A 27,892-nucleotide genomic window follows, 5' to 3' on the forward strand; every position below is an offset into this window, starting at 1 on the left:
TGTTGCTACTTTCCCGCTTTGCTCCTTGAGTCGAAATACAATTTAGATACTTGGAATACACACAATTTGCCTAATGACTAAACCTAATAGCTAGCTTAATAAGTTAGTGGTTCATTATAGTTACAGTTAATATTTAACATTTAAATGCAATTTGATTTATGTTTGCCCCTTATTTATGTACATTTGATGGCGCTTTCGTTTTCATTTTCATTTTCTTTTGATTTTCAACTGGCTTTTCTTTATGAATGTGTGTGTGTGTGCGCTGTATGTGTGTGTGATTGTATTGTATGCATTTAGTAATATTTACAAAATTCATGTTTTGATTTCAGTTTCAAGATTGCAGTGTATTTATAGAGTGGCAAAGCCGCTTTGGTAATGGTTTTCTTTTTCTTTTTGATTTTGACTTTTGACTTTTGCATTTCGTATGACACTTAAATAAAAACAGAGTTTTTCCTTTCGCTTATGATTCGTATCTGACAAACATAATACACACATACAAATTGATTTGTATGCATCCATTTTGTTTTTTTACCTTTGACATTAATATATTTAAATTTAGGCTAAAAATTTACAGCTATGTAAAATGAAATGGCCATGAATTATGTTGCCTACTGTGCGGCTAAAAGACGCCAGGGCTCTCATAGTGCATCATGGCGCAGAGACGGGGGGAGGGTGGTTGGGAGCTATGTGTACTGCGGTAGATATTATTACATTTTACAATTACTTCAGCGTTGGATCCAGGGTCGTAAATTCCAATTCGCCGCGTGGTAATATCAGATCCGGGTCTGCAATATACACTTTGGTTGGTTGGCATAAAACAAAATCAACAACAATAATGGCGAGCATAGGTATATGAGTGTGTTTGTGGATGGGTGTGTGTGTGTGTGTGCGTGTGTGCGTGTTATAAAATGAAGAACGAGTGAGTAATGCGCAAGGATAAATACGTGTGTGTGTGTGTGGATGAGAGACAGAGAGAGAGAGAGAGTCGATGCGGGTGGGAAGAGAAATAAAAGCATAATTTGTGTGTTACCGATTAGTTTTGCTTGTATTATTATTATTATTATCATTATTATTATTATAATTATTAATATATGTTGTTTTTACTTTTTTGTATTTGTAGTGAAATTCACAACACTTGCAAAATGACATCATATAACAGTTGCAAATTGTTTTTTTTTTTTTTATTTTGTTTTGGCAGCAAATCAAAAATATATCAAAAGAAAATAGAAATCGTAACTATTAGCAAATATCAAAAGCGTGACCAGCTGTGCGCCGATAAGAGGCAGCAGCCAAGCAAGCAAGCGAACAAAACCAATAACAACAACAAGAACATCTTATAAATATTAATAATATCCCAGTTGGGTCGTAAATATGAAATAATTCGACAATTTCTTAATTTGTATCGCACATTTCAGTCGCATTATGTTCAAATTCATTTTATCGTGCCTCATAGTAGAATAATGTTCGCATCATTTTAGTTCACCCCCAAGTTTGAGTGCGTGTTGATATATGAGTTTGAGTTCGGGTCAAGTGAAACTTAAGCGCCATCTAGCGCTGGCTGGTGGCGGCATTTTGCTGCTGCCGCTGCTGCTTGTTGTTTACGATTTTGCAGTTTGTTATTTGACGTTCGTCCTGTCGCAGCGCCCTGTGTTATATTTTATTATTATCGCCTTTTATGTCACATTTGTGTGGCGTCTTTGAGTCATAAAGACGCACAAACTAAAGCAACGTCCAAATGGCGTCACAATTTGTATTTGCGTATGTATTTGTGTGCGTGTGTGTGTGTGTGTGTGTGGCCCTACACGTATACTTTCACACCATGCCTGGCGGCATTAAAAATGTCAAAAGTTGCAAAAATGTTGCCAGCTAAGAGGCAGAGTCAAAGGCAAATAGGGCAAGGGGAACGTAAGTGTGACGACAAATGAATGAGCGTTGACATTGAAGTGCCACAGATTGTAACCCTGCCTGGATATGTGCATGTATGTGTGTGTGTGTGTGTGTGCGTGTGTGTGCTTGTGGCACATCGTAGGCCGCATCAACAATGTTGCCAAAAGCAAATTGTGTGGCACTTCTTGTGGCTCGGCCACAGACATCAAAGTTGATGCCCGGGACGCCCGAAGCCTATAAAGCAGCTACAGTACAATTTTTACAGCATCCGTTAGGGCGCCTTAAAGCGGAGCGGAGCCGCCGCAACAAATGACTGTCTCCTACTGACTTGAGTTGGCCTCTTTTTCAGTGACTGCCATGTGCGGGCCTTGTCTCAACTTTGTCTAATTAGACGAGTGCCACTGAAGTGCACAAGAAACCCAAAGCACACAAACACGTATAGAACATATATGTACGTGTGTGTTCGTGTGTGTGTCCGTGTGTGTGTGTGTGTGTGTGTGTGTGTGTGTGTGTGTGTGTGTTACAATATGTGTAGCATATATATCTTGCGGCAGCTGGCGCAAAGAGCAAGAGCCCAAGGACGGATGGGCTACACAAATGTTATCCAGTTGGCGTCGCGACTCATGATGCGCGCAGACAAACAAAACAAAACAAAACAAAACAAACGTCCTGACAAACAACAACAACGACAGCAACAACGACAGCAACAACAATAAGGCATAAAGTCGAGCAAAATGAATGGTGCAGCATGAAATGAAACAAATGTGCACACCAAAAAAACAAAAAAGCATACGCAAAAACAAACACTTGTAACACACACACACACACACACATACACATACTATAGAGTAAGTAAGCTGAAAAAGTCAAACGTATTTACCTGCGCTCTAAAGACAGAAAAACACGCGCTAAACTCAGCCAAGCAGCCCTCTCTCCACCCCTAGTTTTCCCAACCAAGCCACTGGCGCCCACCTGTCATTCAATTTGCGAGTGGATTCCGCCACGCGAGGCTCTATGCAATTAAAAATGTTAGCTAATGACAACAGGAGCAACAGCAGCAGCAGCGCTGAGCGATGGCGGGCAGCCTTACACACACACAGATACACACACACACACAGACATATAGTCATATATGAGTAGCCCTCTTTCTCGACTTGAATTACTGCGCTGTAAGTGCTCACTGTTTGTCTAAGTTGTGCTCTATACGATGCTTGAGTCTATTAGTTTGCAGAGCCAACTGGGGGAGATTTCATTTGCAGAGGCTACAAGAAACGCAATGAGAGAAGTTCAACTTTTAACATTGCGAGAAGCAATTGTAATTCGAAATGAACTAAAGAAACAAGACTATACATTAACAAAAGTATCCTTCAGACGCAAAGTTAAGGCCAGAAGTTATGTTTGGAGTGCGGTGAAAAGCAGGAAGCGAGCAGCGATAAAATGATTAAAAAGTAAAAGCAAAAAGCATTTGCTGATGCCAAAGTTGAAACAAAAGCAAGCGGAATTTTTGTATTTGAGCACCACAATCATTTTTGCTCTTAAGTATTTCAAATTTATTCTTTTCTACAGCTTGTTTAATTCTTTAAGAAATTCACTTTGATTCTAGTAAAACAGGTACGCAGCAAAGTAAAGAAAAATCATATACATACAACGCCAAATGTAGGTCAGGGCCTTACTGTACTCAATGTATAAGAAATCCCGTCAGAGAAATATAAAAAAATATGTATATAAATATATATGTAGAAATAAATAAATGACATATCATAATCATTTTATTTACTTTGGTACAAGGAAAGTTACTTTCATCGTTGCTCGCTTCCCTTTCTCGGCTCGCCTCACTCAACGCACATATTGAGGCGCTAAGACATGACATAATTAACTCATTCCTTTCAGTTCTGCCGAGTTGCCTACCTTCTGCCCTGTAGGGTATTCCCCATACGACCAACTTTAAACTTGTTGGCTTTCAGTTTTGTGCTATGGCGCAACAGTTCCCCCATTTTGCAGTCGCCCAGGCACACTTCAGTTTGACTTTGGCACTTGTTAGAGTCTTGTAAGCATGGCCGAGCCAACTTGGTTTATTTATCAGCGCTCACGACGGCGGGAAGGGGGCTGTGACTTTGCTAATACGCCTTTAGCAACACAACGCTTGACAGTCAAGTGTGGGAGTTGCCGTGCCATGTCAAGGTTTAAAGCCAGCGGCGCGTATAAATTAAAAGTTGTCAGGCAAGCGGACCAGCAAAAGGAAATCAAAAAAGACAGACACGCACATAAATAAAGAAAAAAGAAATGAAAATTAAATCTGACTGAAATCAAATGTGACTAATTTGTACATTTTGAGTTACACTCAATTTACATTATGCCCAACAGCCAACTGATGTTGGGCAGAAAAACCCTTGCAGAAGCGAACATATTCAATATTAATAATAATAATAATATCATGTACACGTCACATTAGCCTATTAAATAATATTTGCATTTGCCATTTTGACATCATGAAATGCCGAATAACTCTGCGTGTGTTTGTGTGTCTGTGCTTGTATGTGCTTTTTAATGTAGTGCTTTTGCAATACATAATTGAAATTTATGCAATTCAAAGCTAAAACAAAGTCTACGTGAGCTCGCAAAATAAACAGAGCGAGCAGCATATACTGCAAATTTGTTTACTGCACTCTCGCCGAGCGTGCAACATACTGGCACTAGAAGCGAGTGCCTATTTGCATATAACTCTGTATCTTGATTGTGTACTCTCCAGCTGCGTGTACAGACAGCGCTACATAACTGTACAGCTGTATGCAATGTGTCCGAGGGGTTTTGTCGACACACACCAGCACACTCGCACACACACACACACACACACACACTCGCAAACACACACACACAGATACAGACACAAATACCAATCCAAATACCAATAGAAACAAACTACTATAAAAACGACCTCATTCAATGGCAGAGTCGCACAGTGTGGCTGCATCTAGAAAAGCATTTGTATAACTCAAAAATGTGACTGAATTTAAATAAAGTCTATGCAAAGCGCAAAGGAAGTCAAATGGTTGAAGCCTGGATTGGAAATCTCCGAGATTAGGGCATTTCTGTGTTCAGAAGAAGCAGTTTCAGATTCTTTTTCGTTTACTATCGCTAAAAAAAAGTTTGCAGTTGATAATCTTAAGAAACTTTTGCTCAACATAGGGCTACATATTTGTAAATATCATATAGTCAACAAAAAATGTATCATAAAAACTTCTCAATTTAATTTAAAAATACATTTTGACTGGACTACAATTTGGTACAAAAATTAGCCCACTGTGGCAATGATGATTGTTTTCTTTGCAGATAGGAGTCGGGCACTGCTGCAATTGTCCTTTTTAAATACAATATTTAACATGCGAGTGTGCTATTGTCATGTCACTTGTTTTGTTGTTTCAATTGTCCTTGTTGTTGTTGGCGTTGTCATTTTCAATGGCTTCAGAGCATCTCGTATGACTCTAAATATAATTTCAAAGCGAAAGCACTTTAAGAAAAATTCATCAAAAAGCTTTTATGAAAATTCATCCTGTTTTATGGCGAAGCTTTGAGATCCAAGTCTCCATACAATAATTGTTTGAAAAATTCCTTTTATTGCCAACGATGGAGGCAGATAAGACACAAGGCATTATTTACGTTGTTTCAGAATACAAGGCTGAGAGGATTTCAATTTCAAATGATTTTCTGGCCACACACATACTTGCAAATAACGGTCAGAAGTAAATCACATCAGCAATTAGTAAAATACCCGAAATTAAAAGAAATTTGTGGCTTTGTTGTGCAATTTGGATAAAGGGCAAGTGCCAAACACAAACCCACCATCGGCCTAAAACTAAAAGAAAAAGCTTAAGCTCCAATTTAGTACAAATGTTTCAGTCGATAAAATACAAATTCTGTCTTAAAAATACCCTGCTTACTTAAGAAATATTCTAGTTGATCTCAAATATGATTTGAAATATTTTATATTAACAACACACAGACAATACACCCATTGTGAGAGTAGAGTATGAAAAATGAATTGTGAACAAACTCGATTGACGATGGATGTATGCAAATTGCGACAAATTAATAAGTGAAATCAAGCAACATTTTGTGTATTTACTCTAGCTTTATTATTCGAAATATTTGCAAAGAGAACTTTGCTTTATTGGAATTTTAATTTATTGCAGTTTTCGATCAATGTATGTTTGTGTGTAATTTTTGCTTTTGTTTTTATGCTGATGCTGGTGCTGGTTCTTGCCTTTCGGCTTACTGCACAGATTTCATAATATAAAAATCAGTTTGCATACATTTGGGCGGCCAGGCAGCTGCATTGCCATCCGTTGCACAGAGCACAGAGTGAGCTGCAGCTGCAGCTGGGTGGCGCATAGCCACCACCACATCCGACCTTGTGGCAGTGGGTTGGTGGAGTGGGGCGCTGGAGCCAGCTCGGTGATAAGGACTGGTCGGTTGGCTGGCGGCAACGAGCAAAGGTAGCAGCACATCGCCTAGGATGGGTTAGCGGTTAACAGTTAGTAGGGCCACAGACTGGCGGGTGAGAAATTGGGGGTGGGAAAGTTGCAACTTTACAAATGTATCTGTGCACTACATGGCTTTAAAAACAACTTGAGGTGTTTACAATCTCAAGTTAAGAATTCAACTACTATGTTGTTTGATGATGAGTTTAAAGCAACCAACAGGAGAGATAGAGACAGAAAGAGAAAGAGTAGAGGAGATAGATATATAGAAGGCAGCACTTTATATAGAGCTTGGGCAATTAAGTTGAGAACTAATTCTAAGATATTGACAGGATTATTGTACGGACTGCCTAGGATATATCTACAACATTTGTTATGTTTGTATGTATGTACAGTGCGGCAGTAAGTGAGCTAATCTGTTCAAGTGAGTTGACAATATGCTTAAGTGCTGCCCCAGTAAATATTTTAAATGATTCAATGAAAATGGAAACAGTAAGGAATTGTTTCGATCAACACTAATTAGATAATGTTATGACATAAGCCACTACTTGCTAAATGGAATAAGGGCCAATTAGTTGTTCAATTTCAACACACAAAAGTAAAATGTTTGCAGTTGCAGTTGCAGTTGCATTTGATTTAAAATGTAATGCGCTCTATCCCACAAACCGCATCACTACATTATGCAATCGGGGTGTGCATGTGCAAATATGTCAAGATAATAGGACAGCGCTAACCACAAACGCTCTATTCGGACTTCCCACATTTCCCGAACATTTATGACTAATTAAATACCAAAACAAACTCATGCATTCAAAGCTACATGTTTAAATTAATTTTTAAAATTCATAATCATAAAGTAAAAACGGAATAAATAATGGATTGACTGATGGCATTGACATTTTATTATTTAATATTGATTCCATGTTGTTTCATGTGCACTGCAAGCTACACAAATTAAGCTAATCTACATATTAGTTATGTATATGGCATACTCATAATAAGTGATCAGATGTGAAGTGTGCATAAAATTGTAAATGAATTCTAAAAAGTATTTACAGTCGAGGGGGCTCGATTCAAAATCGAGTCGCATCGATTAGATTCAATTAAATTACAGCAATCAATCAACTAAAACTATGAATACAAATTAATATCAAGTGCTTACTCGAACATGACACAAGAGGTAAGAACGCAAACCGAGTGGATGCAAGAGAGCTAAATACAATATACTATATTCGGTAGATATATATCATTGTAGGATATTGGATATGGATACTTGACTAGTCAACTACAGCTACATTTATTGGCTACAGTTTGTTGAGTATAGATTTTGGAATAGTACCGTTTAGACTGGGCTGCGCGTACTGTATGAAGCTCTCGGAGATGTAATGATGCGGTCCGCCAACGCCCACAATGCCACCGCCACCGCCACCACCGACGCCGCCACCGCCGGCACCACCGCATAGATGCGATGTGGCAGGTGTGATGCGTGAGCGAATCTCCGCTGCCCGTCCGCCGCCCTCCTCCAGCTCGTTCAGCTCATCCTCTTCAATATACATCGAGGGCACATCGTTGCGTGCCGGCCTGTAGGGACAAAGGAGTGAAGAAAAGCAAAAATTAAAAAACAAGTCTCACAAATCTATTAAAAGTTTCACACACCTAAACCAAAACTTGTTAATAGTTCCCCGGACGATATCCAGTTTTATTTTGGCTTGGAAAAAATCCAAGCGACCACCGCACAGGTCAACAACAACAACAAAACACAAACAACATTAGCCAATGCTCTGGGGTACAACTGCTGCAACTTTGCCTATTTAACAGGCCTATTGCACATTGCTGGCTGAAATTTCAATTTGCTTGCTCCTTGATCCGCTTATAATTGACGGCAACCCGTAGTGCAAATGCTAATTAAAACAGATGCGTCCGACTCTTATCACTCTGATTTTGACGCACGTGTGTTTAACGTGTGTTTTATGTGTGTGTATGTGTGTGTGCTTCAATATTTGCAATAATACTTTAGCCACAAAAAGCAAAGCGTTAAAATTTATGCATTGGCGCATATGGCAACGTATTGGAGAAAGAAAGAGAGAGACAGAGAGAGAGAGAGAGAGAGAGAGGTGACAACCATTTAAATTACACATAATTTGATATATTTATGTGCACAACTCTCTTTGACAGGTTGTACACATTGGTCGGACTGTCCAACAGTCATAATCCCCCATCCCACACACACACACACACACACACACACACACACACACACACACACACACACACACACACACACACACACACACACAGCATGTGCAATTTGAATGGCGACCATTTAATGACCCGCATGCGTTTCGCTTTGATGTCAAATGTGACGAAATGAGGCTGAGGAGGCAGCGGCTATTTATGAAACTTTTTACTGTGTTGCGCATTTTAATTAATATTTTGCTTTGGCCTTTTGCTTTGAAGTGCGGCCCACCTGATTTGCCCCCCTCTCGAAATGTAACCGAGGCGAGCAGGTGGGTCGATAATCTGTTCCCCGATACGATTAAGTGGCAGCATCAGAATGGAGAGCAGACCTGGCATAGGTCTCTATGGATAACTAAATGACTGCTGGGTTAATCGTCAATACACACACACACACACACACACACACACACATACACACACATACTCGCACACACAAACTAAGTGCGCTGTGCCTGGCACAGCGATTGCAAGTTTGTCTTTCATTAGCTTCAGGCAGGCAGCAACCTAGCCACACAGCTGACATTTGACAGAGTTCTGGTAAGTGGCTGGTCGACGGACAGAAAAGGAGGGACAGAATGAAAAAGATAGAGAGAGAGAGAGAGAGAGAGTGAGAGAGTCAGTTATAGATAGAGATAGAGAGCGATAGGAGGCAGGTTAAGCAGCTGCTTAATTATTGCTACTCTTTGCTCGGCGACCCTTCCGAAGTTAACGCAGATTTCTTATCTGAAATGAAAGTCACTTGGCGGTGAGGTGCGGTATCGGGAAAGCGTCTTCCGTTTCCGGTGCACAGACAAAGAGTCGCCATCTCTTGATTCTTTTCTGCTCTTTTGTGGGTCTCAGTCAGGTGCAGGTTTAATTAATTTAATTACAGACTAAGCATAATTTAGTGGGCAGCTGCGTGCTCTTTGTTTAGCCCAAGGCACATTGGGGCTGCTTTCGTGCTAATCGATTCTGCCGTAGCCAGTGAAAATGTTTAATGAGCCTAATACAGTTGCAAAGGCATTGTGGTCGTTTTATTCATTGAATTGAGCGCATTTTAAAGACTTGATCTTCAAGCAAGCAAGCGAATCGATTAAGCACTCTCTTCTTGCTCTTGCTCTTGGTCTTGGTCTTGGTCTGGACTTTTAATTATATTTTATGAAAAGGCTCAGAAAAGTATGCTACAATTATTTATGCTACCGCTGCTACCTCTTTTAATACCACGGCTGCTGTTGTTGCTGCTGTTGCTGCTGCTGCTGTTTTTGCTTTGGTTGCTGCACACGTGCCCCACATAAATAATGCTGTAATTATTTCAGCACACACTGTAGCACAGCCGCAGCAGTGGAACAAACAATTTCATTATTAGTTTTTATATGCGCTCACTCAAAACAATGAGCAGCAGCAAACAAAAAGAGCAGCAAAGAACGTTTACTTCAGACTGATCGACTTGGCTATACTTTACTATCATGGGTAGAAATAGGCATCCACCGCTTAATATTAAATTAATCGATTAACATTTATTTAGAAGGGGAATCTCCCCTTGTTTGAAAGCAGATCCGCTAGTAAATAGACAAATGTTACCCAGGTTCTTGCAATTGAACCGAAATTACTCGATGTGTGAACCGAGGGTGTATTCCACATACTACCCTTTACTTTATTTATTTGTAGGCTATTTTGACGAACTTACCGCATGCTCTTGCGCACCTCCTGTGGCTCAGGTGGCCGCGGCCGATGTCGACAGACAACAACAATGCCTGCTACGATAATTGACGTCACAATGACGGCGCCTATCGCCACAACGGTGGCAAGTATCAGCAGCGTTGACTCCTTCTCCGGCCCGCTGCCAATGCTGGCGCCGGCGCCGACGCCACTTGAGCTACTGCTGCTGCTGCCGCCGCTGCCGCCGCCGCCATGATGCGTGGTTTCCGCGGGCGTCGGATCCTCCGAGAGTATGGATTCATCTGTAAGATAATACACAGGGCATGAGAGTGCGAGCGAAGTGGACGCAGGTTAGACATCACATAGTTTCGAGCGAGGGATGGAGGATGGAAAGGAGGGACACACAATGATTTGTTATTTGCTCGAAATTAGTATGATATTGTGGATGCTGTGGAAGCAGTTCTTGCCTCCTCTTTTGCCCATTTTTATATTTTTTTCCGTTATTTGTTTTGTTTTCTTTCGTGTTTTATTTTGGGATTCAGGGTGTGTATGTGTGTGTGTGTCTGTGTGTTGGCCACATGTGTGTGTGTGTGCTCACGTTTCGCTTTTTGCTTAACTGATTGCTTTAACTGTTTTGTCGTATTTGTTTATGGGGTTTGTTTACTGTTGTCTGTTTTCTTTGCATTTGCCGTTCCAATTCTTCCACTCTTGTTGTTGCTTATCAAATTGTGTTGAAAATTAAAATTAGTCCAATTGGCCAATTGGTTGTGTCTGTGTCTGTCCTGGGTGACCAGGACACATGACCTCCACGCGACTTTAATTGCTCTCCGCTGCCGGCGGCATCGAAATCAAGACACTGATTGCTCGAGGTTGCAAAGGCTTTGCCAATTATTAGCAACATGTGCAGAGCATTGTTTATATTTATTAGGTTTTCAGCTAGAAGCGAAGAAGCAGCGGAAATTGCAAGAGAAAACTCCTTGTAAGATGATCCCCAGGCAAGATTTATGCGATACATTCATCTTGTGTCAGGCAACCCGCCCACTCGCCAACTCGTCCACTTTCCCAATCACCCACCTGCCCAGCAGCAGCTCGTTGTATCCCGCCCCTATTTTACTCAGCTGCTATGCAGCATTTCCGCTCCATTTGCGAGGTACTCCGTATTGAAACACTGCCAAGTGGTTGCTCTGGCTGCTCTGGGCTGGCTTTTGAAACGAGCATTTAGTTGGAAATTGCCTACACCTGCGGCTTAATTTAATTTTTGTTGTTATGTCTGTCATTGATGCTGTTGGCCTTTGCCAACGAGTTTCTTTTCAATATCCTTGTCGTGGTTATACCCCGTAGCCACAAATATCAAATGGGTATACGAGTTCATATATATATATTTACTTATATATCACTGCAATAAATTTCTTCGCTTTATCCTCATGTAAAGAAATGCAGCTTAAGTCGGCAAAATGATAAATGATATAAATATGCTATCTTTATGGTATGTAGGGCATTTCAAAAAGGGTATCTCCAGGCCCATAAGTATCTTACTGTTATCCCCAAGCCAATCGCTTGGCAACTTGGAAGGTTTTAGCTTCTGGCTAACAGATTTGTTTTCATATGGCTGACTTAAAACATTATTTGCTCTCATCCCACCTACACACACACACACACACAAGTGGGCACTTTCTCGCCGTTTTTCATTATGTTTTTCAAAAAGAAATTGGAATAAAATCGCTTGATGTGATTTTTCTTTTTATTCGGCGTAAGCTGATTTAAATCAGCAAACAGAAATCATCGTCAAGCGTCGACAGATTTACCGTTATTCACACACTCTCATTCACCTTTCAGCTTCCACTTCGTGGCCTATTTAATATCATACACCAACACCCACACACCCACACACCTACACTCCCACACACCCACACACCAACACACCCACAGTCATGGTGAGGTAGCCAGCAATCCCAAGCAATGTGTAAATAATGAAAGCTGCTCCGGCGTTGGTTCAATGTTAAAATTTCGCATAAATTACTCGTATCGCCGCCTTCAAGGGATCTTTTTGCAGGCACTGTCTACGGTCGTTGTGGTAATCACAGTTATTCTGCCGACGCCGAATGGTCGCACTGCTTCTGCCAGAGGGGAGAGGTGCTGAGCGCGAAACTGGCTAAAGTGGTTCACAAATTCAGTGGCTGTATCTGAAACTGAAACTGGAACTGACCTGGCTGACAGACCGGACGGAGCAGGGGTCGCCGGCGAGCCGCATTTAATTGAACATTTGCGTATGAAGCACAATTAGGTGCATTAAATCGGTCAATATTATATGTGATTTATGGCCCAAACTGTGCACCGTTAAGGCAAAGTGGATATGGCCAATAGAGAGTGTGCCAAGCGGCAGTCGCCGTCACTGCAAATGAAAATGGAAATGGTAATGGAAATGCAGATAAAAATAAAAATCAGCATGAAAATAATGACAACGTGGCTGCTCCCATTGTAGTTGTTGTTGTGGTTGTGGTTGTTGCCTACGCACGAGTTGTGGTTGTTGCCTACGCACGAGTATACGCAGTATATAAGCAATGGATGAGTGCGAAAACGAATGCGAAACGAACAATAAAAGCAAAGTGTCTACGGCGCCCCGTTAAGCAAAACGAAAATTGAAGCAATTTCGCTTCTGCCTTTCTTCGCTCGATGTTAGTATGAAATAAAGAAGGGCAATGCCAATGACACACACGCTCTCACACACACACACACACACACACACACAGAGGCACACATGTGACCACATACACACTCACAGTTGTCGTTATGTCGTTAAGAATTGGGGGAAAAATGAAGAGGCTGTAAGCGGCACGCCCTTGCGTATACGTAATATGCGTGCCTCACACACAACGGCGCTCGTTGATGGAAAATGCTGAAATGCTTTACGCATCGCTGCATAATTCAGTCAGTGGATTAGAAAAGGGCGGCCCCAACATCAAGCTTACAAGGCAGCCTACTAGGCCATCGGCCCGTCAGCCAGGACATCAGGTTTGCCTCCTGTGCGTGGGCCATGTGCAGAGTTTTCGCGGCGGCTGATTGAAGACGATTTCCTTGAACTTGCGTTGATTTGAAAATGCACTGAAGCGTTGAATTAGACAGCAACGTCAATTGCCAACCAGGAAGCAGCTAGCTGCTAGCAGCTACCAGCTACCAGCTACCAGCATTCACCCAACTCGACCAAACTTTATTGGAATAGCCAAAAAGTGACCCGCAACTGGCAAAGGCAAATTCTGTTTGCCAATTGCCAAACATTTGGGCACACTTTATGCGAGGGACTTTTGTTTTGTTGGATTTAAGTAGTCGTAGCAGTACACTCAGAAAAAGTCACCCGGGAAACCTATCGATAAAATAAAATAATTTTGATCTGCGCATGGCATATGACAACTTACATTCCAAATTTTAATCTGCAGCTCTTATAGTCTCTGAGATCTGCTAATTTATACAGTCAGACAGACTTCCAATGTGAAATCCACTTGCTTGTTAAGCTTGATTAAGAATAAATATTCTTTATGGCGTCGCACAGCTTCTTAATATCTGTCTTACTCATTCAAATCAATATTTTGGATAAAAGATTGAACAAAAATAGAATATTTTAACACCCAAGGAGCTTGGTAATTGATTTCTTATAAATTAAGACAAATCTGCCTTTAAATGATGCAATGAAAACGTGGCTTTTAGAAGGACACAATCCAACTCTTTCTAAATAATGATAAGAGCTACCCTCGGCACCAAAGGTATGCTGATTTTCTAAATTTCACGGTGACTTTTATTCTCAGTGTAGGGTACTCGGGTATTTTTGGTTATTTTGGTTATATGGTTACTTGGGCTATCGTCGAAGAGACGGGTACTCACCATATGGTCCCAGTTGTGCAGCCACGCGAACACGTTCAATCACCACCGGAGGCTCGCTGCGTCCCTTTGCGTTGACGGCGTAAACTAAAAATTGATATTCACGTCCCGGCTCTAAATTATTCAAACGAAATTGTGGACTGTTCTCCTGCATGCGAAAGATGGGCGCAGATGTTGCCTGGAAAAATAAAAGAGAGAAAAACAAAAAACAAAATCAAAATATGTATGTACAATACACACATATATGTATAGGTATGCCTTTCTGGTGATCTAAAGATAGCCAGTTGACAGTTGACGCATCTACATATATTTGTATCTACAGACGGACACATGTCGCATTATTATAATATGCTGGCCATATGGTTTGGCACTGCACGCGCTACAAAGTATGCTCTGTTTGTTTGTTGCCAACTTTTTGTCGGGGCCCCAAAACTTCTGCACACGCACTCACATACACACACACAGCTGTAACATAACAACACATAAATAATTATTCATGCCTAAAAATGTGTTCAGATTGTGAGCAGCCTTGGTGAGTTAGGTGGGTGGGGGTGGGGGGATGGATGCGGGGACATGCCACATTGTTCTGACCAGGACGCTGTCTGAAATTTTAAACTGAATATCCGTTTGCCGTAATGGGACACAATCGAGTGAGCTTCGTTGGTTACGCACAAATTCCCACTCAAGTAAGCGTAAGTAATTTATGTTGTCCTTGCGGTGCTTTGGGCCTCCCTCCCCCCATCCAGCCAACCTACTCCCACTGCACTGAGTACCCCAGCTGCTGTTGTCAATGTAGCATCTCACCCCTTGCACGCCCCTCCACAAGACCATTGCTGTAGTATGCTGTATTTTTATCTAGCGTGAAACTTTAAAGCTGCAAACGTCCAATGTTTGGTCAGAGTCCATGTCCAGCTCATCATCCTCTCTGCTCTCCTCGTCTCAACCGCCCCCTCTCTCAACGTCTGCCTATGCTGTACGGTCGTTGTTTTGCGCTTGGCTACTTTGCTAATAAACTCTCTTCCCGGCCAGCGTTTCATCAGCAAGCCAAGCAACTGGCCCCGATTGCGTATACCCGTAACTCCCCGTCCTCTGTCCCCTGCTCAGTGCTCCCCTCTCAGTTGCTGAAAGCAACCAAACGAAATGAAATGAAATTTTCATATGATATTCTCTTTTACGAGTGACAGAGATAATTTAATAACTCAGCATGTGTTTGCCGCGTTGGCTTATGGATGATGTAGCCAAGCGTCCCTTTAGCCCTCGTCCCTCGCCTTCATTCAGTTGGTTAAACTGTTTGCCTCGAACGGTAAACTTATAGCATTAATTATGTTGTCCCTTTTACGCTCGAGCCAAGTGGCCCAACTCCAGCAGCAGCAACTGGTCGACTGGCCTGGTCAGTCTTGGCTCAAAATCATATTCATTATTAATTCAACCGAAAAAGTCAGATGGAAAGAACAAGCGCACTAATTGACCATATGGATTACAGGGCGAGTCAACCCGTGGCTCTGTCCATCAGTGTGAATTCGCTCGTTTGTTAATTTTAGCTCAACCAGACCTCGGGTCAACAGCACGTGTCACAAATGTGTTTGAACTCACCTGATCATTCAGCGTAGATATCTCATTGTCGCCCTGGCCAATCGTCTCGCCAAATTGACCCTTGCCTCCCGCCGCTGTCGCTCCTGCCTCGTTAGCATACAGTAAATCGCCGCCGACGACCTCGAGCATAAAGTACTGGGAGAGGCCACCATCGCTGCCGGCCACGCAGACCACCTCGAGAATGGTATCGTTGCGCAGTTCGCATGCCTTTGGCGCCTCGGGTGCATCTGCAGGGGGGAGATGACGAAGAATGGAATGGTTAGCTGTTCATAATGTAGTCAATTGCATGATGATATAGTAGTTAGTTAGCATTGCCAGCAATTTGCATTTCCCAATTTTCGGCACATTATGCTAATAAAGGTGTGGCAGCGATGCTACGCCCCCAGTTTGCATTAATAACGGCCAACAAATTGGGTTGTAAGTAGTGTTTTAGACCGCGCCGCTTTCATGATTGCTACTACTTGCATTTGGCCAAGGAGCTGCCTGCTGTCTGTTCCCTCAATTGTACCACATACAATTTCTCTACACACACACTAGCATGCACAGTAACCAATTATGTAAGCAGATCCTGAAGTGTGCATAACATATAAATTCACACACCGACATCGACAGCCACACGCTACACGTAGAAAAAGGAAACTCAACCATAAATTAAGAAAATTTCCCTAAAAATTCGAATTGGCCTGAGAACTTGAATAAATTTCTATGTCAATAGATATCTTTAAATTATAAACGTTTGCTCTTAATCGACGATTCAAAAATATAATACTTTATATTTTTAAGAAAACATATTTTGTTAAATGTTTTAATTACAAATGTAAATTTTAAGAAACTTACTTTCTTATATTCAGAATAAAATCTTTTTAAATACTCTCTCAAATACTATGTTAGAATTTAGGTAAGACTATATTCTAAGTTTCAGTTCCATTTCTTTTTTGATAGTATTTAGCTATGGCGATTTTCGTTGTCTAGTTTCATATTTTTCTGAGTGTACTAACGCCAATGCGAATTGAAGCCGTTTCTGTCTTACTTAAATTGCACACAATGTCGGGGATCGACTAAGGAAGATAGAATCGAAGAGGTATAACAACAATTTCCATTACTTACTGGCTGGTAGGATGTGAACAAGACAGGGCGACGTTTGCCTTCCGACCGCATTGCTGGCCCAGCAAGCTAGTGTTATTAACTCGGAGTCGGTTTGCGGCAGATACGTCACAGTGCTGGCCAGTCCGTTCGATTGTATCCGGGAGTTGAGCACCTGCAAGGAGAAGGAAGAGCAGCAGCAGTTGTAGCAAAAGGATTACGAGTCGCACTGCAAACGTAGGCAAAAATTATTGAAGCCGGGCAGCAGTCAGACAGTTGGACTTTCGGGCAGTCGGACAGTTGGGCGTGCATAAATATTTAAAGTCAAATAGTCTTTATTGCAATGCAAACAGTTGGATAAGTCGAAACGAGTTGAGAGTTGAGCCAAGTTGAGTTCAGGTTTTAAGGTCCAGAAGGGACTACTCTGGCTTTGGCTCGCTGGATTTTCGTGCAGATTTTCAAATAACTTTTGCGGTAAATGAATTACTTTATTTATTGTGCACAGCTGTCCCAGTCCTTAGTAGAATCTCATATGCATTTTTTTCGGCTATGCGATCTCCCTCTCTCTCTCTCTCTCTCTGTCTCTATCTCTCTTTCTGCCAGGTTTGCAATTTTATTCTCGAGTTTAACACAGAATCCCGTAGTTACCATTGGGGGCAAGTCCAACATGCTATTCTCTGCAATCCCATTGCACAATTTATACATTTTGATTAAATTTTAATTCAGTCACGTACAATGTGGCCTGTGTCAGATTCCCGTTTGGCTTCTGTTCGTCAGGCTGCCATTGTTAAGCGAGAGTGCTTGCCAGCTACCCAGTTACCAAGTATTTAACACAAGTTTTCCTAATAGCCGACCACCTTCGGGTTCCAAGTTTTCAGCTTTCCAGCTTGCCAACCAACAATTTCTGCCAAGCTCTGCCCACAATACGCATAGTTGAATCACGTTTGCAGTAATCACAGTTCGTTCGAGTTTAGTCAAGTTTTTGAAAGACAAAAGAGGAAGATATCTGCGTGGCTTAAACTTACCGGGGACACATTTCGTGTATTGTTGTAGGTCCAGCTAAATCGGACAGTTTCTGGCGGATCGGCGTCCACCTCGCATCTGACTTGTATCGAGTGCATGTTGATGGCTCCAATGGATGTCTGTTCGGTACCCGGCTTACAACGTGGCGAGACTGTAAAGCGGAGGAAAAAAGGAAAGAAGAAAATTAAAGTCGCGCGGGGCATGTCAAAGAAAGAGTCGTTAAGCCGTAAAAATTTGGTTTTTTTTTCAATTTTTTTTTCTTGTTGCTTTCAGCTCTCGAATATGGGAGAACACATCTCCACAAAATGTAAACAGTCAGCACGTCTCTGGAGTTTAGCACCACTGAAGGAAAGTACACAAAAATATAAAAATAAGAAGGAAAAAACGAGAGGGCTAAATCCAAGAGGAAGTCGAGCCAGCTACATAGCCTTGAGCATAGTAATTAACATGTTTCCGTTTCATGAACGTGGCTGCCGCTGTTGTTGGCTCTCTTTATGTTTAAAAGCGGATAAAGCAGTTTGAATAAGTATGTGTGTGTGTGTGTGTGTGGATGTGTGCGAATGAGTCTGTGAGTTGCAGGTATTGAAAAAGATGTTGTTGAGTTTACTTTCACTTGACTGTAAAATGAGACCAAATATATACGGAAGCAGCAATCTAGCCCCCGGGGCAAGTCTGTCTCTCATATGAATACAACGCACACATATATGAATAACCAAGCGTGCACTATAGATGTATGTGTGTGTGTGAGTCTGTATTTGCTGCAGAGAGTTTGCCGCTGAAAGCTGCCTTTAAAATGTAAGTCACGCCAAGGCTGATAAGTATGTTAGGCTTTATTACTTGACGCTGTTATCACAAGTCAACTGAAACTCAGCACAATATGCTTAAAACGACTTACTCTCTGAGTATGCATGTGTGTGTGTGTGTGTCCATGTACTTGTTGCATGTGTGTGAGTAAGTTGAACAAAAGTAAGCCACAAGTAAGTGCTGAGAGTTATGGTCGCCAGTCAGAGTTGAAACCTTCATAATTCGAAGTATAAACTACTTTAACTGTCGCACGACACAACAACATTTTCCGACTTTTTGAACACTGAAAAATGAATCTGTTTCCTTTTATAGATTTCCGTCCTGTACGAGGATTGCGTGTGGCAAAGAAATACATACATATATAGATTTATGTATTTATCTTGTACTTGTGTGTTGTCTCTAAATAATAAATACAGCAGAACACTAACAAGGTACGCACACTTTCTGTGACTTCTGAGAATAAGAGAAAACCAGATAAATTTGAGTTGCATTTTTAATAAATTCGTTCTGTATTTTTAGCTTTGTGACACGATAGAGCTTAAGAGCTTTACTCTGTTTATCAGCTCAACTTTCAACGAAGTTACTTTATAAACTGGCATTGGTTAAACCAATGTTGGTTTCTCCTATTATACATATATACGCGTGAATGTAGTTCGAGCTGAACTGAACAGGTAGACTTAGTTCATCTTCCTTTCTTTATAAATACTTACAATTTTTGCAAGATTATTTAAAGTTGGAGTTTAAACTATCAAGGTGCCCGAAATGATTTCAGTTTGCGACATGTGTCGGCACAGGACAAGCTTCATTTGAGCTCCACTTGATGAACACTTTGGATCCACATAGATCAACTGATTTATATAGCTCAATTGTTGCTTGTGCAGTGCACATTAATCACACGATAAAAAATAGCTGGCGGCTGCTGCTCCCCAATCCCCTAAAGGCAGTGCGTGAGGTTTATGAAAAAGTTGGCAGAGCAAAAATTGCCCCAGTTAAATTTATAGCCAAAAGTTTAGTGTGTAAATCAATGGCGGTTATTTAGACTGGGGGCAAAAACAATTTTACAATTGTAAACAAGCTGGCACGAACTCTCTCGCTCTCTCTCTCTCTCTATCTCTATCTCACTTACCCACTCACACATACACACATATACATATGCAAGCACAAACAATTGGGCTTTGCATCATTTCTAAGCAATTTCGCCATCCGTTGTGCAAGTTGCTAGCTTTAATTTCATTCTTTTTGTTGCCATGGACAGCGAGTTGCAGCGAGTTGATTTTTTTTTTTTTTGTCAGCTTCCATTTCCTTTTCCGTTTCGCCATATCGCTTGTATGCAGCCATTGCAACCAGTGCAACTAAAATACATCAGCATTGCCAGCTGCAAAGCTTCTTACTTACACTGTACTTTCAGAGTGAGGCTTGAGCTCCGCGTCTCCCCCTCCGTGTTGGTCGCCCCGCAGGCATATGCGCCCGCACTCTCCCGCTCCAGTTGTGTCAGGTGCATGATTTCCGTGCTCTCGCCAGACATACGCATGCCCTGCAAAACATAATACAATACAAATGTACATAGGTTAGGAACAAAACGTTATGAACATGCCTTCAGTGCATCTGCAAAATGTAAACAGTCCCTGTCAAGGACTTGGCTATACTAGTAGCTTATGCAATCGCTTGTGGGTCAGCTCACGCGAATATTGTATTTGTTATAACCATGGGAACACATATGTATTAACTACATGTATACCTATTTGTTGTGTTAGCTTTTACTCAAGTCTAGTCATGAGAAATATTTTCTTGAAGTATTATAAAAAATACATTCTTACATTCATCAAATGGTGCGTTTAAATTTTAAGCTCAGTCGAAGATCATGGCTGCTTTAAATTGCATATATATGACAACTATTACACAAATTATTGCCCAATAATATTCTTCGTCTGCAATTGAAATATATTTTGAGTAATTTAAGACAATTTCAAGTCTGAGAAATAGTTAGGGGCAAATTGTGAACACCTTTAGAAAACGCAACTAATATATATATATATATATTTTAATTTATCATCCAGCAGAAACCAGTTTCCAGTTTCCACATAAATTAGTATTTGCAGGCTTGCATATTTGAAGAATGCATAAATCATAATTAATGGAATTGCATTGCATTTAAATTGAATGTTATAAAATAAACAGTCGATTCTTTTTAACTCAGCACCAAGAACGACAGCCAAGTTCGCTTCTAGTATATCATTAGAGGCCACAGCGAATTTTGTTATTTAAATTCCACAAAGAGCTTTGAATGAAAATATGGTTTTCTATTCAAAATCGAATTAAATGACACTCGTGCGTTGTCATTGGCTGTATTAAATTGTATACATTTATGAATATTTGTATTGTGATGTATTTTATGAGTTGTGGCATACACAGACATTTGCTATGCCCGCTCAATTAATGTCATTGGAGAGGGGCCTGCCTGCAACATAAATACATTTTCGAATTAATTTTTCATAATTTGTTGGGCTCAACATATATAGAGTGAATTTTGTGCAGCTGTCAAAATTTAAATTGAATAAATGCAACAATGAAAACATAATTGAAGCAGCTTTAAGTTGCGTATTTATTCAAATGAATAATTAGTATGAAATGGTTTCATAAATGTGTGCAACTATATGCATAAAATAAACAGAATTCGTTGGCATTTTCTCTACCAAAAGAGTTAAGTATAATTAATTTTTTTTGTTCTGTTTTTTTTTTTTTGTTTCAATCCGCCCTGTCAACAATTTGCTTACTTATTGATATGTCATTTTTTGAGTTAATCAGCTTTCATTTTAATTGTCAGAAATGATTTAAAAATAGTTTTTAAATAAACTAGGAAATCGGCCCCTCCTATTTCAGATGTAGATTTTTTAGCAAATTTAATATAATTTTTTGTAACATGTTAATTAGCATAACGGGAAAAAATTAATGAAATTAAGTCGATTAAGAGATAAAGATAATTGCAAATAGGTTTTGTAATGTATTTTATTAAGTTTTCTACAAAGCAACAAACTTAAATAATATTATACCATTTCCATTTTGTTTACTCGTTGTCGCGAAAAATTTAAACCTGACTTGGCCGAAAAGTTCTGGGGTTAAAAAAACTAAAAAAAAAGGCTGCTGATAAAGGAAAACTAAAACAAACTGACAACCGAAAAAGTGACAAAGTTTGTTTACTCTTTGCTGCTTTTTACCAGTAAGTTTCTTATTTTTCCTTGTGCATATTTGGAGCATCGTTTTTCACAAAATTGTCGATTCTCATTTTTTGCTTACAAAAGGCAAACCGGAAAAAGCGAAAGACGAAATGCCTTAATATTAAAAAGTTTTTTTTTTTTTTGCCACAATGGTCTGAGATAATTTGTTAAAGCGAAAAGTTAAGGCACACACTCGAAAGAGACGAATATAATAATGAGAGCCAAGATATGTGATTTTATGCCACTGTGTGTGTGTGTGTGTGTGTGTGTGTGTGGGCCATGAAAAATGATGATGTGCCCATGTATGAACAAAACTGTCAAAGGTTGTCAAAATGCCGCCCGTTTAGCTTAATGGCAACAACAGCAACACAATAAACTGACTCGGACTCCGAACAATGGCGGTCGAACTTTGTGGCTTTGATGCGATCATGAATGGAATGAAAGGCGGCAGTTGGTTTAAGTCCGAATGAGCGTATTTGGTCAATCTCTGGCTTATTTGTCGCATGATTAATGTTTAAATAATTTTCAATACAAAGCTGACTTCAATCAAAGCCATCATGAGCAATTATGTTATGGGATGTGCCCCCATTTGAGAAATGGATCAACAATACGCCCACAAACGTGGGGAGTGCATGTAAACCGAATACGCCACACATATTGCGCCTGGCATCTTATTAGTGGCAGTTGGGTGCCCACAGCGCTTGAAATTTTCGGCTGCAGAAAACAATTTTGGTAAATTAAATTAAACCGCAAAGTGTCTGCTTAAGTTGCCGCAGGAATGTCGACAGCCAGATGGGGCTCGCCAGCCAGGAGGAGCCGTACGAGACTCGGAGGCAAGAGACAGCAGAAGCTATGCAATTGATAATAAAAATTGCCAAAGTGTCTGCTGTTTTGATAGGCGTCAGCGGTTGTGCCCTCGTCAAGGGTAGTTTCAATGAGAGATAGAGGCAGGGAAATGGTGGTTAAATTGATGAAAATCTGTTGGCATACTTACGTTCTTGAACCAGGAGTAACTGGTGACCGGTGGTCTCGCATCCGCACGGCATTTGAACGTGACATTTTGGCCCTCGGCACGTGTTACCATACGGCTGGGATCCTCATTGGCCAAGTGCACCGACACGGTAGGCGGATCTGTTTGGGAATATAGAAAAATAGAGAAAATAATGGCAAGAGCAGTGGATAAGTAAGTGCGGGCGTCAAATCTAATGAGCGCTGCAAATAGCCGGATAAAAGTCCAAATAATAAACGCAAATGGCTCATAAGGTGAGCTCTAGCCCCTATTTCGTAATGTACTTAGCTCAAGCTGCTACTACTACTGTTTACACTCAGAAAAAACTAACCCCAAAAAGTGACAAATTTAACTGAAATCTATTTTAAGATTACGAAACCAGCTGCTCAAAATTGAAAATATTAGCGATCTTATCAACAATCCCAAACAAATTAAGTTTGTTCTAAGAAACTATTTGAAAAGAATTTACTTTGCAATTATGAAATGGAAAAATTTTGGTTTTACAAAGGCTCAACCGTTTGTTTCCGAAACTCACTTTCTGGAAAATCAGGTCAAGTGCCTTATGGCGTCATTAGAAAAATTATATTTTGATTTTCGAGGCAATTATTTTGCTGAGTGTATGGTCAGGTCAGTTGGATGTCCACGCACAGAGGGTATGGCCACGAAAGGGCTTTTCTTTGGCGATGGTCGCTTGACTGCACATCCTTAACGCGGCATTGTGGTAGACGGCCTCCTCTATGGCCATAAGCCAAATGGGACTATTAGTTACGGTTGTAAAAATCTAATACGCGACCGAGACTGGCGCCAGCGACCGTCATCTTGGGTGCGGGTGGACAAAACTACAAGACATGAGGTTGCAAAAAAAAAAACAAAAAAAAAAATGTCTGCCTGACTTTTATGGTGAATTATTAAAAATGCCGCACAAAATTAAACTGAAATGAAGTCTGATGTCGCAGCAAGAGATTGGCCTGGGTTCGCACTGAGTGCAGGTAATTTAATTTGCTGCTGTTGCTGTTGCTGTTGAGTTCCCTTTATGTTGTTCTTGTTGTTTTTATTGTTGGTTGCGCTTATGGCAGGCAAGAGTAATGTGAAACGGAAGTCGGAAGCGGATGTTGCAAATATAATGGTGGCTAGGCGAAAAATGAGTACCGGAAACATAACAGTGAAAATTTAATCAAGCCAAGTCGAAGGCAATGCAAAAGGCCAAACAACGGCAACGACAACGACTACGACGATGATGACGATGATCGGAATGATGATGGCAACATGACTGCATTTCATAAGCAGCTTAAGTACGAGGAGCAACAGCATCCATCCAGCAACAGGTGGATATGGCCTAGAGGGTTGCAAGGTTCTGGCATCCCTAATCAAATTATGTTGCTGTGGCCCTAATACGCTTCTAATTGGACTTGCCTCAGTGGCAAGAGATTTCAGCGACTACAGCTACACCGCATACCAATACACACACACACACACACACACACATATATATATATTGAGTGTGTGAGCGTGTTTGTTGGTTTCGCATTGTTGACATAATTGAAAGTATAGCCAAGAGTTCATTTCGTAGTTCAAACAGCTGGGATGAAAGCAGCGAGCTGTGAAACCTGACTGACTGACTGTCATATGTCCTTTCCTTTTTATATCCTTGAGTGGGGTACCATCCTTTTATCGTGAAGCATGTAACTCATAAAGACTTAGCCGAGCCGATATAGCCATGTCTGTGTCCTCATCTGAGTAGAACTAAATGTATTTTAAAGCTATCTTAATGAAACTGGGATACATCCATATTTTTAAGTCTATCGGAGTTGGTCGAATTTACATATAAATCACTTGAGAGCAATCGGCTGAATGGTGAGTTCTAGTAGATAAACCTATTTAAACAATAAAATATACATTTTGGACTGCTTAAATTACACTATAATTTAGATATCAAGTGCTATGCGAGGGTATGTTATATTCGACTTGTCAAAGATACTCGTTATCTCTTGTACTAGTTTATGTTTCTGTTGCAACTACTTACATGCCACACGTATAATACGCTTGTCCTCGATGGCGCCGCCGGAGAACCAAGGATTCGTTGCGCGACATGTCAACTCTGCATTGTCGTTCTCCGATGTTACCTTCACCGTCAATATACTCGTTGTGATGTTGGCATCCTGCAATGATATATGGCCACATATTTATTTTGATTTGCTGCATAAAAACCAATTCAAAAATCTAAAGGCAACAAGGTTACTTTGGAAAGTTAAATACCCTATTCTGGAAAGATTCAAATGGCATTTTGCTGCACGAGCTGGCCGTATAATGAGACTCATTCTTAGCAGTTGAGTGTTATTCGTTGAACACAGAGTGTTGGGTTACGACAGCAACGAAGCTCATGCTCAAGTTCAGGGCAGAGTGCCCGCTGCCCATTACAGATTTGGCAACAATCGAACTGAGGACATGTGCCACATGTGTGGGTGTGTGCGTGTATAATAAGTGAATGCTGCAACACACAGAAACTAACCGACACTCGATATACATACACACATGTACGATGTGAACTCTGTAGCAGGAATCGGTTATGCACGAGTTGCCTAATGCCAGTCGACGTTTTGGCTTTTGGGGCAACCCAACCTGCTCAGAGTGAACGTGAACTCCAGCTAGTAGCTACAGCTAGCAGCTACAGCTCCAGCTCCTGTCTTTATCCATTTTCATGGCATAATTAGAAAGCGAAAATGGCAACTGGCAAAGGCAAAAACGGATAACTAATGGATGCCGAAAGCCGAGCTGTCTTTACACTGAGCGGTCGTATATCTGCTCATTCAAATGAAGTTGAGTTGCAAGCAAGAAAAAAAAATTATTTAAAATAATACTAAAAATAGCGATGGGCACTAAACAAAAGCGAGAACAGTCGTCTACATAAATTTAAATAAAAATTCGCACACTACTTGAGTATAGTCTGGGCAAATGTCATCCTCGTTCGTCGACTGCAAATTTGTTTAGCCTGTTCGAAAGTTTTTCGGCAGTGCACTTCATCAAAGAAGACCAGTAAGTGGATGAATCAAGAGCAGAGCAGGGTGTTGCGGGCAGTAGTGCTGCTGTAATGTGTGGCAGCCAGCCAGGCGGACTGCCACTTGAAGTCAACTTGTCTGCAGCTTTTGGGCACTGCAGCTGCAAAACTTTTACCCTGGACTCACATCATCTTTGAGGGTCACCCAGTGGTCGGCATTGCTGTTGTAGTTGCACTGCAGAGAGTTATTAAACGACGCAAAGTTCCTCAAACTTCTCACAACTTGTGTGTGTGTGCGTGTGTGTGTGTTAGCTATCAAATGTCAAACGTGAAAGAAAATTTGCTGGCAAAAGTTAAAATGCCTTTAATGAGCAGATATGCGAACACAGCGGCAAAATGCTTGCTTTGATGCTTGCTACTATTTTCTATGGACCTGTCCAAATTTTGTTAAGCAATTTGTGAAGCTAGTCATCGATACTTGATATGGGAGCGCGCTTACCTCCTTGTCGTTGTGGACGGTGACTTCAGCGTTGCGTATGGGCTCGCCATCAAGCAGCCAGCTAATCTTGGCCGCCGGATACGAGCCCCACGATTCGCACCTGATGGCAATCGGATGGCCGGCAGTGAGCAAATCATTAGGTGTTATAATCTTCACACGTACAGGTTTCACTATTAATAAAACACACACACACACATGAATATTAAGCAGATAGTTGTTATAGTTGGATTTTAGTATGGCTTACAGTGCACCTGAACGGTGACATCTTTGGTGACTGGCTCGAGGAGACGTGTGCCCTGTGCCCGGCACTCGATGCGTGCTCCGTAATAGTCCCGCGTCGTGGTCCCAATGAGCAGTTGATTCACCATCACTGTGGCACCCTCCTCGACTGAGGTGTGACTGGTGCCGATCATTTCGTGGCCATCTCGCCACCAGGTAACCTTCGGTGGTGGTCGACCTGAAACGGAGCAGAATGTGCATTATATTATGAGTAAATGCTGTCAATTGTTGCCGCACTGTATTCAAGCCAACCATCGCAATATTTGTCTGTTGGGCGTATTTCATGACAATCCAGCCATAATACGAGTAGCGGCTGAAAAGGCATGGACTTAAGTAAGAAAATGCTACTTCTTTTTGGATCATAAAACACTTGTTATTTAATTATTATAATAAAATTGTTAAAGATCACATGTAAAAGGAAAACTGAAATTGCAGTTTTCTTAATTAAGCCAATGACTTATCAGGCGACCCTCGTTCGGCATCCAATTGACAGGTTTGCCTGGCAAGCTTAAATAAAACGCTGCATTGACCACTTCCTGACAGCCTGACTGGGCCATCACAAGCACTTGGAAAAAAGAGTTGGCTGCAAATTGGTTTTTGCACTTACCGCCCCGCACTTGACAGCAGAGAAAGAGCTCGTAGCCCTCGCGAAATGGACCAGCCAATTGGGAGATTTCCTTGCCCTGGGCATCAAAGATGCGTGGCTCCTCGGGAACAACTGCAAAATCATATTGGATATTAATTAATGCTATTAGCTAGGCAATGTTTTGCAGGTTTTAAAATTGTAAATGGGTGTTTTAATAAAGCAATCAATTATTAAAAAATTTCTACTTGGTTTATGTTAAGTTAAACTCACCAACTAGTGTTAAGTTATGCCTAAAATTACGGGTGGGCGAGTTGAAAAAGTCAATGCGGCAGCGGTAAACGCCGCCATCCTCTGGCTTCACATCTTTGATTTGCAGTCGAGAATCCTTGGGATTGTCGCCAATGCTAAAGAACAAACGCTGACCCAGATCGCTAGCTATGGCCGCATGTGGCGCCAGCTTCACATTGCCCCCGCGCGAGTCCAAACTGCAAAATGTACAAGCACAGCACAAACGAATGGTTAAGTGTGAATTTAGTGTGTGGGCGTGGCTGTTCGTATGGCGCTTATTATACATCATAAATAAACATATGCAAGCATCTCTCATGGCCATTAGTTGTGCCCTGGCGACCAGGTTTGTCCTACTGCTACCATAATTTACTGCCATAAAAAATGACGCTTAATTTGCACGAGTG

At 41.1% G+C, this 27,892-nt stretch overlaps 1 protein-coding gene across 4 annotated transcripts in view; it reads right to left on the reverse strand.

Annotated features, from left to right (window-relative positions):
• Positions 1-265: 265 nt before the first annotated feature.
• The window catches only part of LOC6567704 (nephrin), a 72,464-nt gene continuing 44,837 nt past the window's right edge, over positions 266-27,892 (reverse strand). The window contains exons 4-19 of one of the 4 annotated variants that reach the window (XM_032740183.2): positions 27,471-27,685; positions 27,222-27,332; positions 26,580-26,792; positions 26,336-26,505; positions 24,865-25,000; positions 22,827-22,963; positions 20,013-20,151; positions 17,816-17,964; positions 16,815-16,965; positions 15,708-15,934; positions 14,118-14,292; positions 10,270-10,543; positions 7,705-7,946; positions 6,198-6,395; positions 1,105-1,134; positions 782-797 (exon numbers count right to left, since the gene is read on the reverse strand). In XM_032740183.2, the coding sequence (XP_032596074.1) occupies positions 1,127-1,134; positions 6,198-6,395; positions 7,705-7,946; positions 10,270-10,543; positions 14,118-14,292; positions 15,708-15,934; positions 16,815-16,965; positions 17,816-17,964; positions 20,013-20,151; positions 22,827-22,963; positions 24,865-25,000; positions 26,336-26,505; positions 26,580-26,792; positions 27,222-27,332; positions 27,471-27,685 (2,545 nt within the window). In that variant the 3' untranslated portion in view covers positions 782-797; positions 1,105-1,126. Of the gene's footprint in view, positions 798-1,104; positions 1,135-6,197; positions 6,396-7,704; positions 7,947-10,269; positions 10,544-14,117; positions 14,293-15,707; positions 15,935-16,814; positions 16,966-17,815; positions 17,965-20,012; positions 20,152-22,826; positions 22,964-24,864; positions 25,001-26,335; positions 26,506-26,579; positions 26,793-27,221; positions 27,333-27,470; positions 27,686-27,892 lie in introns of all 4 variants that reach the window. The other 3 variants (XM_032740182.2, XM_032740185.2, XM_032740184.2) reach the window with 3 other exon arrangements.

This window comes from Drosophila grimshawi, unplaced genomic scaffold (assembly GCF_018153295.1).
Source record: "Drosophila grimshawi isolate 15287-2541.00 unplaced genomic scaffold, ASM1815329v1 contig_311, whole genome shotgun sequence".
In the NCBI taxonomy this organism is placed as follows: domain Eukaryota; kingdom Metazoa; phylum Arthropoda; class Insecta; order Diptera; family Drosophilidae; genus Drosophila; species Drosophila grimshawi.